Raw genomic sequence first — 13269 nt, forward strand, 5'->3', positions numbered from 1 at the left:
TACCCTTCATTGCAGCCCCCCTGTTCCCACCCCATGATCCTGCATGCCTTGCATGTCTGCTACACAAAATGGGCTCTGCTCCAGCCTGCACCCTGCTGTCTCCCTCTCATCATGAACTTCTCTGCTTAAATGTCTCCCATTCTGGGAGGCCACCCCCAATCAGTCAACAAGAACTTGCCTTCTTTGCTCTGAAATATCTTGCTTCATCTTCCTCATAGAATTTAGAGTTCTCCAGAATTCTTAGTTATTAAACATTCTACTGCTTAGCGCTCGACTGTACAAGGTAAGCCCTAGAGAGCAGATTTTTTTTTTCTGTTGTATTCACTTCTCTATCTCCAGAATCCAGAACAGTGTCTGGCACATAGTCGCTACCCAAAACATATTTGTTGAAAAAAGAATGGTTTGATGGATGGTTGGATATGTGGATGGGTGGATGGATGGGTGGGTGAGTGGATGGATGAACAGATAGATAGATGGATGAACAAATGGATAAGAGGTTTCTATTATGCACACAATCCCAAGTGTTTTGTGACATTCATCTCACTTAAATGATAGCTTCTTACTGAAACAGTTTTGAGAGGGTTAAGTCAGTGATTCAAGATCATACAGCTGTTAGTATGAGAAACTGTTCAAATTGCAATCTGTCAGATTTCCAAAGCCACGCTTTTTATTTTTTTTTAAGAAGATTTATTTACTTATTTGAAAGGCAGAGTTACAGAGAGAAAGGTAGAGATCAAAAGAGATCTTTCATCCACTGGTTCACTCTCCAAATAGCCACAAAAGCCAGAGCTGAGCCAGGCCAAAGCCAAGAGCCTAGAACTCCATCCAGGACTCCCACATGGGTACAGGGGCCCAAATATTCAAACCATCTTCCACTGCTTTCCCAGGCACATCAGCAGGAAGTCGGATTGAAAGAGGAGCAGCCGAGACTCAAACCAGCACCCATATGAGATGCCAGTGTCACAGGTGGAGGCTTAACCTGCTCCACCACAATGCCACCGGCCCCAAAGGCCAGGCTTTCAACCGCTTTTCCCTTCTGCCTCCGTTGACAGAGAACATTAATCTTGAAAGGGATTTGGGTCCTTATGTTGACAGATTTCATCAGATTGTCAGCCCTGGAGTGCAAGAGATGGAGTGTGTCCATAGCACTACTCAACAAACAGCAGGTGCTTACGTGATGTTTGTGAGTAGATGGATAGATAGATGGAGGAGCCAATGGGTGGATGGATGGACGCATGCATGGATGGTAGGCTGGAAAGAAGGTGGAAGGAAGGAGAGGACAGAAAGGGAAAGGGGACGTGTATGGGTAGGTAAACAGGGAAACAGAATGTGGGGAGCCTGGGGCCTCACTGAGGGTCACATAAGAAATCGACAGAGGAGACATCAGAACTTAGGACCCTTGTGGCAGCGCTAATCCTCCCACCACAGCAAACACTGAGAACGGAATTGTCTTCCTGACAGTCTAGGGAGTTACAAGCACAGCGATAATTGCTCTGACCGTGTGCCAAAGCCTGGGCTAAATGCCTTCGTCCATCCATTCATGGTATCCTCTCCGTAACCCTCGGAAACAAGGGCTGTTGAATTCCCTCGTCCACAAGGACGTTATCCACTTTTGTCAGTCACGGCACTTGAAAACTGTTATTTTTATCCCTGCTCCTCTGAAGAGGAGAATAAAGCTCCAAGAGGTTAAGTGACGTGTCCTTGTCATCCTACAAGGAAAAGGTGAGGCAGGCCGGGTTTGACCCTTTGTCTCCACGGGACTAATTTTAACTAATCCAGCATCAGGGCCAGTGCATGGCACAGCAACATAGGTGGACAGAATAGTGGGCGTGCATCATCTCCTCCACAGGAAAGCTGGAAACTTACCCCAGGGCAGCACTGGGAAACGGGAAGTCCACCTGGATGCAAGAACCTAGCCCATAAGTATGTGCCTGGTGGTGATGGAGAGAGCACAAGCCTAGGCAAAAAGTAGACCAAGTATATGTTGTTGAGCAAATCACTTTGCCCTCCCCTGGAACCTGTTTCCCCATCTGTAAAATGGGTACCTCAGTTGTGACAGGGAAAGATTTGCATCTGCAGCCTGCTCTGGTCCCTCGCAGAATTCTGTTCCCATTGCGATATTTTGAGAACAGCAAAAAATAAAAAATAAAAGTCCTGGTATTTCTCCTAGAAAATCCCCTTGCATTCCCAACATCATAATTTCAGATTCTCCAGTGTGACCCATTGTCTCTGTACTTTCCTTCACCCATCTATCTGTCTGCAAACAGTAAATAAATCCTTGCCCATGAATTCCATGGACTGACGGCTTATGATGTCACTTCTTCTACCACAGACACTTGCATGCAAGCAATGACCTCCCAGCACTCTGCCCAAAAGAAGTCTTTGTGCCCTGCTGCTCATCAGGAACTCTGGAAGCCAGGGGATTTCCACCCGGCCAACCACAGAGGCGACTGCAGGATTCCCAGGGAAGCGGCATGGTGGAGGAAATGGCTCCGACTCTGGACCCTGAGCTGGCCTCGACTCTGCTGCCTCCCACCACTTCCTGGTTGAGCGGCCCCCACTGGACAGGGAAGCTCTGTAGGGCTCAGGAACTTACCTGTCAGATGGAGGTTGCCACACCCGACAGCCGTGATCGCTATGAAATCGAGGAAGTGGGCACTCTTGGAGATGCCCGCAAATGGTCGCGCGCTTGAGTCCATCTCTGTGTCTCTGTCACTCACTTTCTCTCTTCCCCCTTAGCCTTCATCCTCTTTGCTTCTCTCTGTGTCATTCAGCAAGCATGGCTGAGCACTCACGGCGCCCCAAGCAAGGCCAGTCCTGACAGAGCCGGCAGGCTAACACAAAGCAATGGAGAAGCCAGCCCTTGCCCACTCCCTGCCTCAGTCTCCCCGCTTAGAACAACAAAGTGGCTTTCTCCAGCCTAGGATAGGATTTGATTGATGCTTCTCTGTCTCCCAGAGTCCGACACAAATCAGAACTATAGTGAGTGGTCTGTGCAAGGACACTGTGTGGTTGGACGGATGGACGGATGGATGGGTGGGTGGATGGATGGGTAGACGAATAGATGAACAGATGGATGGATGGATGGGTGGGTGGATGGATGGATGGGTGGGTGGATGGATGGATGGGTGGGTGGATGGATGGATGGGTGGGTGGATGGATGGACAAATAGATGGGTGGACAAATAGATGGATGGACAAATAGATGGGTGGACAAATAGATGGATGGATGGATGGGAAGCAGCATGTGGAGGGTCTTCCACACCCTGGGTCAGACTCCCTCCCTGCTCCTGTCCTCCCCTCTCCCTCAGCGCTCCCCTCCCCCAGTGGTTCTTCCTAGGGACTCCTTGCCCCGCCCCATTGCTGCCTGCAGCCTTCTCTCCAACTGTGCCCTCTGCAGTGTGGAGAGAGTGTGGCAAGGTGGGCCCAGAGAAGCAGAAGGTGTCTAAGTTGGGGTAAGAGGCCGGGGGAGCCCGCTGGATCTGGGCAAGGTGGTCAGACTCCGGAACGTGTCCAAGCTCATCCCCTCCTCACCCCTTGGCCAAGGCCTGTCCCCAGGTAGCTGCTTGTCTGCCCCATCACCTCTATTTGTGGACAAAGAGCAACTGGCTTGATAATCAAAGCTAGGCAGGACAGCAGAGGGTGGGCCTTGGAGTCCAGCTCAGAGGGGCCAAGGGGGCTGGGCAGGCTGCAGGATGAGGCAGGGGGAGCTCCAGTTAGAACAGGGATGTATCCGAGGCTTCACTTCCAGAGGGGCCCAGAACCGCAGGTCACTAGAAACACAATTTCTTCTAGCGAGATTCACAGCTCTCGCCGGATCCACTGAACTGGAGACTTTCTAGGTTACAGGGCCTCGTTGTACAAACCCCTGGGCACTGGCGGAGGGCGGGGGCAGCTCGGGTCCCCCACCCCCGGCCCTGCGAGAACTGCAGCTGGGATGAGTCTGGAAGGCGGGGCAAAGCCGCGGGCTGCGCTGGGCTCAGTCGGTTCTGAGCACTCCATCTCACCTCCTGCGAAATGGTCAGGGCGCTCCCTGGCCTCACGGCGCCGGGCAGGGCTGCTGTGCGCACCAGCGGGCAGGGGAACCGCTCGGCCCCGCAGGGACGCTACGGGGATTGGCGTTAAACTTTGCAGGCAGACGGGCCGGCGGCCAGAGGCGGAGGCTGGCACCCCTGGCGCCTCGGCGGCCCCTGTCCCTCGCTGCCCGCCCCCTCCCTCCCTGCACTCGCTCGGCACAGACTCGGCCCCAGCCCCCTCCCTCCTCCCGCTCGCTCCACGCTCGCTCGCTCGCTCGCTCGCCGGCTCCTCCTCACTCGCCCGCCCGCGCCCGGCGCAGCTCGGCCAGAGGGATCGCGGGGCTGAGCGCGCGTCCGCCCGGGGTGCTCCAGTAGCTGCCCTGGCCCGCGGCCCGCTCCGTCGCTCCTGCCTTGCCTCGCTCGCCCGCTGGGTCTCTCCCTCGGCCCCCGGCTCCTGCGCCGTCCGCCCGCCCCGCAGCCCGCGGCCCCGCGCGTCCCCAGCAGCCACGATGCCCGCGGCCCGGCCGCCCGCCGCGGGACTCCGCGGGATCTCGCTGTTCCTGGCTTTGCTCCTGGGAAGCCCGGCCGCAGCTCTGGCGCGAGGTAAGCGCCCCGGAGGAGCGGGGCCGGGAGGGGGCAAAGTTGCCGCGAGTGCGGGGCGGCCTGGGGTCGCGGCGGACCCGCACGATCCACGCCTCACCAGCCGTGATGGGACGCGCCGAGACGGCTGCCCGAATTCAGGGCTGGGAACCGCATCCCCTCGGCCCGAGCTGACGGGAGTGTGGAGGCGGGTATGTGTCTGAACGGCTGGGGCGCTTCCCTGCTTGGGCTGCGGGTGCGGGCTCTCTTTCTGTCTTCCCCGGCCGCGGGGCTGTCTCTCCTTCGCTTCCCCAAACCCCAGATTCCCGGAGCTTTCTGCAACCGCACCCAGGGCTGGGTGCCAGATAACGCACTCCCTCTTACGCGGAGAGAGAGGGCAGGAACGGAGTGGGGGGTGGGGGACAGCGGCGCAGGACAAGACTCCCGTAGGGCGCCTGGGGGGCGTCGTGGACCCGCTCCCTCGCTCTCCGGGACCCCCTCGCTTTCGTGGGTTCAGGCTGCCCCAAGAGGCCAGGCTCCTGGATGGAACCCACCCAAGCGTTAGGAACTGGACTTGGGTGTGGCTTTTGCTGGAAGCCGAGGGGAGGGGACTTTGGGACCCCAGGACTTGGAAGAGGCACAAGGGAGGTCAGGTGGGAGTCAGGCACAGGAGTGGAGACCCCTCCCTACACGCACAGCCTAGCATCTCTGATCACTGCTGGGAAGGGGGAGGGTGCTGGTTTCACCCACCACGTGCTTCCTGGGTGAGAAGGGGGGGGGGGTCCAAGTTTAGAGGAGAGAGGCAGCCACTGGTTTCAGGACCTGGAGCTGCAGTTTTCCCACAGGGCCGAGGTCCCCCAGGAAAAGTTGTCACAGGAGGAGGGAAGGCGCTGGAAAGGAAAGGGCAACGCCTAACTCACCCCAAGCTAACCTCAGGAGCAGAGCCACGAGGGTTTGGCCAGGCCAGCAGGAAACTCTGAGAGTCCCAGGGAACCTCGTGAGAACACAGGACCTCACCTTCTCGCACGGAACGGCAGGTGGCTGCAGGGTCTGGCCACGGGGGGCGCGTGCCCTGGTCACGGTCATGTACACCTCTTCCTCCCCCAGCACGGGGCCGGTCTTCTCTGGGGAGTTCAGGACCCCCAGCGCCCGCACCTGCTTTCAGCACCGGAGGCTGCGGACAGCTCTCAGCTCCGTGGGGCCCAAGCTGTGTCCCCTTTCCCTTCAACTCTCACGCACAGCCCGGGGGTGCCCTCCTCAGCATAAATCAGGCATTTGATCTCCCACCGCTTCTCTTTCAGCTTGGAGCTCAGAGTGCAGAGTAAAGGAAATAATTGAGCACCTTTTGTTTAGCAAAGCCTATCATTAGAGAAACACCTCCCCCCCCCCCCCCCCTTTATGAGACTGTGATGTTCACAATTTGCACCAAGGCTGGACAGTTTCTCCAGGAAAGATAGGGAAGGTTTCCACCACAGCACGCCCTTTCTTAATTGGCTGTCTCTCTGCAACAATGGCTGGGTGGCCTTGAACTGAGTCCAGGTCCCCTTCCCCCACCCCACCCCCTTTGAATCTGTGTTGTGACTAACACACACAAAACAAAACAAAACAAAAAAAACAACCCAAAGCTACCCAGCGGCTTGCTGGCTTCGCTAAAGTGATCCTCCCCCCCCCCGAAGGAGTGCATTCTTCAATACACCACCCTTCAGGAAAAATGTCTTAATAGCCTGCATAGACAAGGATTGCATGCTGGCTTCCTTCGGGGTATGTGTGCGGAGAGGGTGCATATGTCTCTGTGTGTGTGTTTGATTTTGAAGACATTTCATCTTATTTTTTCCAAGTGCTTGACACTATGGCTTGCCAGCATATATTTTTAATTAACTTCTGGTCACCACCAAATTAAAGTCAACTGACGCAGTCCTGGGGAAGGCTCATTAATACGCATGTGGTTCTGACTCCAAGACTCTGAGTCATAATGAGGGAACGGGGGCAGCCGCCGAGCATTGCCAATTCTGATGGTGCCCTTGGAAACAATTGACCTTCCACAATAAATACTCTTTTTCCCTTGGAGCTTGGTACCCACGAATGTCAGCTGGAGAACCAGGCACCTCATTCCGTGCCGCAAGCTAGTCCTGTTTGTGGTGGAGTGAGGGGATGTGTGAATACTTGAAAGGGACTTGTTGCTACATTTATATGCAGGTCACGTGATTCTCTGGGCCATTTTGCTGTAAGGCATGAATAAGTATAAAGTGTAACTTGTTTTTGAAGAGGCTCCTCATTGTCTAAGATATGCACATGGGGAATAATTGTAGCTACGTGCTAGGATTGCAGAGTTTGCCCATAATTTCTTTTCTTTTTCTCTTGAATTAATAAAGCAAATTCAATATTACTCGACAAGACTTGAATTTGCTGCTTTCCTTAGTCTCTAATGGGTGTTGTGATTTGATTCACTTAAAGACCACTTTTGTTACGGGTTGCTGTTTTTTGGCATGGAGTTTTGGTCACCCCTGCCAGGGGCCACTTTCTCTCCGAGCTTGGGGGATTGTTCTGTGTTCATATGGCTCAGGTGGGCTTTAGGGAAAACCTTTCCTTCCTCTTCCAAAGCAAAAGGATGTTTGACTTCTTTTCTGGTTTCTGCTCACAAGTCCATTCCTGCAAACTCTTCAAAAGGACTCAGCTGACTGCCCCTCCTATTTTTGGACCACAATGCCTGCGACATGACCATGGTACAGAGTTCCACTAGGGGTGCTCACAGCTAAAATGAAGGGCAGAAGGCCAGAAGAGAGGTAGAATCCGTTGCGTAGAACCAGCAGGAGCGTGCAGTGGCAAAGGTCAGCAGAACGGAGCTGTCACTCAACCTAAAGGTGGCCTCACTGCCGTCGCCGCCATCCTCCATTCTGCTCACCACCCTTGAGTCTATTTCTCAGAGAGAAATCGTTGGTGATTCTTGACACATGCGACGAAAGAGAATACAAGGTGTAAAGACGGCAGAAGAAAGGCATCGCTAGAATATAGAGTCCAACTGCCCTTCTGTGGTTTCCTTCCTGAAGCCAAGTTGTTAAACGCTGGAGCTGTGGCAGGGCTATTCAGGGAAGTTTGGCTGAGCTGGGCATTGGCACTTTACAAGGGTCGAGAAAAGACATATTGTGGGTTTGCAATTAGAGCAATCTCAGAGCTGAGTTCTGTTGTTTGTATATATACAACCTTTAATGGGGCCATCTTCTCTGAGCCTCTATTGTACTGTCTGTGAAATGGGGGCAGGAGAAAGGAGGCTGGTGGTGCCCCTTGCAATGATGTTTTCAAAGATTATGTAATGCATGTCAAGGTGCTGGTGCGTAGGTGCTCAAGTAACGCTGACGCCCTCTTCCTCTACTTTTCAAAGTGCAGACTACATCTATTAGCAGGCTCCAAGAGAGTAAATCCTTGAAGGTGGAGTGAAGCTCCCTTTGGCATAAATATTGGGATAAATTAGGACAAAGAAGGAATGGAGATGGGGAGTAGGTAGCCTTGGTTACCTATGATGGGTCTTCAAAAAGATCATGGAAAGCATGTCTTATAAAAAAGCTAAGCAGGGTGGGCTTTTGGCGCAGTGCTTCTGATACCGTTCAGATGCCTTCACCCCACAGAAGAGAGCCTGGTCCCAGTCGCAGCTTCTCCACTTCTGATCCAGCTTCCTGATAATGTGCACCATGGGAGGCAGTGGCGATGGCCACCCACGTGTGAGACATGGAATGAGTTCCAGGCTCCTCCTGGCTTTGTCCTGGCCAGGCACTTGGGGAATGGGTGGATCAATAAGTGGGAGACATTTCTCTCTCTCTCTCTCTCTCTCTCTCTCTCTCTCTCTCTCTCTCTCTCTATCTCTCTCTCTATCTCTATCTCTATCTCTATCTCTCTCTTCCCCCCTTCCAAATAAACTAAAAACCAAACAAGTAATTTAAAAAAAAAAAAAACAGGGAACATGATGCATGGACTGCAAAAGTTTTGTACCAAAACATCTTTTAATTCAATTTTCTACCAACTCTTTGAAGTGCCCTCCTATACGCTGCCTGGGGCAGGAATGAAATTGTACTTTTCTGGTGCTGATGCCCTTCCTGGAGCCAAGTCCAAGGTGCCACAAGATTCTGTGTCTGGTGAGGGTCCTTTGCCTGGGGTGCAAGGGGCCCCTTTGTAGCTGACACCACACCCGTGGCTGAGAGGCACAGTAACTGTGATCTCCCGGCTGTTGCTAGTCCCAGCGTGGAGACTCTGCTCTTGTGACATCACCTAAACCTTGTTGCTTCTCCAGGGCTCCACTCCACGTTGCATCATGCTGGAGATGGGAGAGTGACACAGACCTTTGGTCCATAGTGCTCTGTGTGCGGTGGACCCTAGGCTGGGTGTTGCACACAGAGCAATGGGCTGAGGTTTCCACCCCACCACTGGCAGCTTAGTGAGAGAGATTTGCAGGTGAGCTTCCAGTATCCCTGCTGTGCGACGAGTGCTCAGACAGGGGGATATCTGAACGTGCACAGGTGCACAGGTGCACAGGTGGGTGTGTTTAATTCCAACCTGGGCTACCCAGTGAAGGCTTCCCGGAGGAGGTGGCATTTGAGACAGCCCTGCAAGGATACAACAGTCACTAGTAGCCAGAGGAGAGATTTCTACAGTGGGGTAGTGAACACCTTGAAGCAGGATTCACTCTGACAACCCATCACATCCTCGTGGAATCAGAGAGAGGGAAGCGGAGTGAGCGGGAGAGCAGGGAAGCAGGTATCCAGGCCCACTCTCAGCACTGCTGTCCTGCTGGCTGTCCTCTCCCCCACCCCCATCCCTCAAGGGCTCGGAAGCTGAGAGCTGGAACAAAGGGCCGTGAGCCGCGGTGCTCACTCCTGTCCACTAGAGGTGATGATGACACTGAAACAATTTTCCGTGAAGACAGCGAGACCCAGGTGCGGAGCACACACAGCGCCCCGCACAGCCCTGGCCCTGGGTAAATGCGGCTTTCCTGGAGCTGCAGATTTGCATAATCCTCTGGTTACTATAGTTCCGAAGAAGCAGCCCTTAGGTGGGCCTTGGGTGGGGAGGGGGAGGACCCCTGGGAGGAGAAGGGGACAGGATGCTGAGCTGGGAGATCGGAGGACCTGCACAATATAATTTCCTAAGACGCAAGGAGAACTGGGTCTGAGCAGTGGAAATAGCATGCACTGTGTGTTGATTTTGGAATAAGTGGTTTGCTATGGATTTCTGCCGAGCACCCTCGCCATGGCCACTCGAGAGAGATGCAATTATCGGTCGCATTGTTGGAATTAGAGAAATGGAGGCTCAGAGAGGGGAAGAAATGCAGCTGGCATCACAAACACCAAGAAGGGATCGCAGTCCAGTGCCACACGCAGGCCTCACCGGGATCTGGTAACACCAAGTGTAGCCATTGGATCAGAGTTTTTGCTAAATGAATACATTACAGCCACTTTTGCCACAGGCTGTCAAAAGTAGGTAGCGATGAAAGATGATGGATGTGTTCATTCATTCCACTATATTCATCATCCATGTAGGAGGGTGCGTCAAAAGTTTGGGGGAAATGAAACTAAAAAGGCAAGTTTATTTGGGGGTCAAAAATTTGTCGTTGAAACTCATGCCTACAGAGGTCTTCAAACAGTTCATAGAAAATGTATACTGTGCAAAAAGCTATACATGGATTTAAAAATCTTTTTTTTTCATCAAAATAAACTTCTTTTTTAATTCCATTTTTCTATGAACTTTGTGAAGTCCTCCTGTACCGGGAGATCCTCCTGTGCAGGGAGATGGGTGCCATGGAGAAGGCCACAGGCCCCACACACCCCCTGGAGGACTAACCATGACACTGCTGCTTTGCACGTGTGGCCAGCCTGCTCTGAGCTCTCCCTGTACTCCCTCACGTGGGTCTGTCAGGCACTGTCAACCGCTGGGTGTCACAATGAGGAAAGCTATTGGCGCTTTCTCAGGGTCTCACGGGCAATGAGTGGTGGAGTCAGAATCCAACCCAGGTTGGGTGACTCCAGTATCCAGGTTCGTCCTAGATGCTGGGATACAAGGTGTGGGAATCACATAGCCATGGAGAACTGGTGCAAGCCCGGAAACCAGACGGTGAGCGTGCACTCTGGACGGGAGAGGTTTTCTCACCCAAGGGCAAGTGCCAGTTGTCCCAGGAGAAAAAAGCTCATGTCAACCTCCTCCATTCTTGCCAGCTTGGTTTCTGGATGATGCATTGTTCTGGTCACAATCACACTGCCTGATCATCCTGGGAGATTGTGTAGCTGGTGGTCTAGAGCAGACTGCATAAAATTGCTAGCCATTAATCCTCCGCCTTGCGGCGCCGGCACACCGGGTTCTAGTCCTCGTCGGGGTGCCGGATTCTGTCCCGGTTGCCCCTCTTCCAGGCCAGCTCTCTGCTATGGCCCGGGAAGGCAGTGGAGGATGGCCCAAGTGCTTGGGCCCTGCATCCCATGGGAGACCAGGAGAAGCACCTGGCTCCTGCCTTCAGATCAGCACAGTGTGCCGGCCGTGGCAGCCATTGGAGGGTGAACCAACGGAAAAAAGGAAGACCTTTCTGTCTCTCTCTCTGTCTCTCTCTCTCACTATCCACTCTGCCTGTCAAAAAAAAAATTGCTAGCCATGATCTTGGGCCATGTGCTTTAGTTCTCTGAGCCTATTTTGGCCTGCTGTATAAAATGGGAAGGTTCTATCTATCTAGCAAGGCTAGGCATCATTTGCTGTTAGTATATATTATATTGTATGCTAATATTGTATGCATTATGTCTTCCTGTTAAGACTAGCCAGCATCTGTGGATGTGCCTAGTTCATCACAAACACTCAATTAAAAAAAAAAAATGCTACCACTATTCACCTGAACTCTTATTTATCCTTCAAAACCCCATCCCTAATTCTCTTTGTTGTAAAATCTCCTCTTGCTTTTCTCCTCTCTGTGCCAGTTATGTGTGATCCCCAGGGCCCCCTCACATGCCTTCCCTCTATTGTGGTTAGCTCATGCACTGATAATACACAAATTACCCGTTTACATGCCTTCCTTCTCCTGGACAGTGACCTCATAGGGAGCCCTAACCGGTTCTTATTCATCCATATTTCCCTTAGCTCACATCTATCCCAGTGAGCGTGCCAACCCAGGTGTAAAGCTATGCTGAATTACCTCCCATCTTAATCTTCCTTGTGTGTAGGGGCACTCATCACCCTGAGATCTGAATCCAATTCCCAGCTCTTCTTCCTTCAACTGTGTGGTCTTAGGCAACCTCAGTAAGCTTTGATTCCTGATCTGGAAAGGGAGTTCCACCTTGTAGCATGGCTGGGAGGAAAATCAATGAGCTAATAGATGTGAAATCAGTGAAGACCTCAACAGAAAAGGAGAGGGAGAAAGAAAAATTCGAAGAGGAAGAAGGAGTAAACATACTTCGTAAAGAGAACACACACCTTGTGCTAACACAGGACCACAAGACGGCCTTTCCACCACACTCCTCCAAGCCACCTTTCTTTCCAAAGGAAATAGTAGGTGCAATTTTTCACCCTGTGTCTGAGTTCACTGCAAAACAGAACCTTTGCAAACACAACACTGGTCATTATAGACTCTGCCTTCTCTTAGGTCGCTGACAGCGGCAAAAATAGCTAAAAATTGGGCAAAGCATAGCAAAATGCGTAAAGCCCAGACTTTAGAATAGAACAGCCTGACTTTATTAAATCTTTTGCTTCTTGTTAGATGCTTGTCCTTGGACAAGCCACTTTGTCACACAGGGCCTTGCACAGGGACCCTGGATCCACCTCCCCACCCCACCGGGGGTAATGCGATGTTGGGGAGGGGCTACAACAGTTACCCTGGTGCTTGCTGGTGTCTCTGATCTTAGGTCACAGTGGTTCTTTAGGACAGCCCCACATCAATTCTCACCCAAATGCTTTCGTCTGATGGAGAAGAGACCCAGAGACAGGAAAGAACTTTCTCAAAGTCCCACAGCGAGTCAGTGGCTGAGTCAGCACCGGAACCCCTCACGCCCTCCTGCCTGCTGAGTCGTGCTTGGAAATGACTTTCCCCTTCTTTTAGAAAAATTGAGATCCCTGCTCTCTGAAGTGAATGAAGAGATCTCAAAACATTGGCAAAAACACAGACTTAAAAGATAAGTTTAGGGGCCGGCATTGTGGCATATTGGGTTAAGCCTCTGTATGCGGCACCAGCATCCCATATGGGCACCAGTTCCAGTTCCAGCTGCTCCAGTTCTGATCCAGCTCCCTGCTAACGCACTTGGGAAAGCAGCAAAAGATGGTCCAAGTGCTTGGGCCCCTCCCCGCACCCGAGTGGGAGACCCAGGGGAAGCTCCTGGCTCCTGGCTTCAGCCTGGCCCAGCCCCAGCTGTTGTGGCCATTTGGGGAGTGAACGAGCAGATGGAAGACCTCTCTCTTTTTCTCGCTCTCTCTGTCTCTCACTCTGTCTCTCCCTGTAACTCTGCCTTTCAAATGAATAAAAAATGAATATTTTTAAAAAAAGATAAGTTTATCTTGACCCCAAAACTCTTGAAAGCCTTGCTTAGGTTTTTCATGATAACACATTTTCATGAAGTTTTAAAGACCCCTTGTGTGTTCCAGGATTGAAGGAAATAGAGCAATGGCTGTCTTAAGAGCACCTGCCTCCGGTAAACCAATGGCATCTGTTACCTATAACA

The 13269-nt window shown here is 52.3% G+C and overlaps 1 protein-coding gene across 1 annotated transcript in view; it reads left to right on the plus strand.

Moving 5' to 3' along the window:
• Positions 1-4524: 4524 nt before the first annotated feature.
• The window catches only part of SEZ6L (seizure related 6 homolog like), a 188740-nt gene continuing 179995 nt past the window's right edge, over positions 4525-13269 (plus strand). The window contains exon 1 of the mRNA XM_062182317.1: positions 4525-4618. Coding sequence (XP_062038301.1) covers positions 4525-4618 — 94 coding nt within the window. The remainder of the gene's footprint in view (positions 4619-13269) is intronic.

This window comes from Lepus europaeus, chromosome 23, assembly GCF_033115175.1.
Source record: "Lepus europaeus isolate LE1 chromosome 23, mLepTim1.pri, whole genome shotgun sequence".
NCBI lineage: Eukaryota > Metazoa > Chordata > Mammalia > Lagomorpha > Leporidae > Lepus > Lepus europaeus.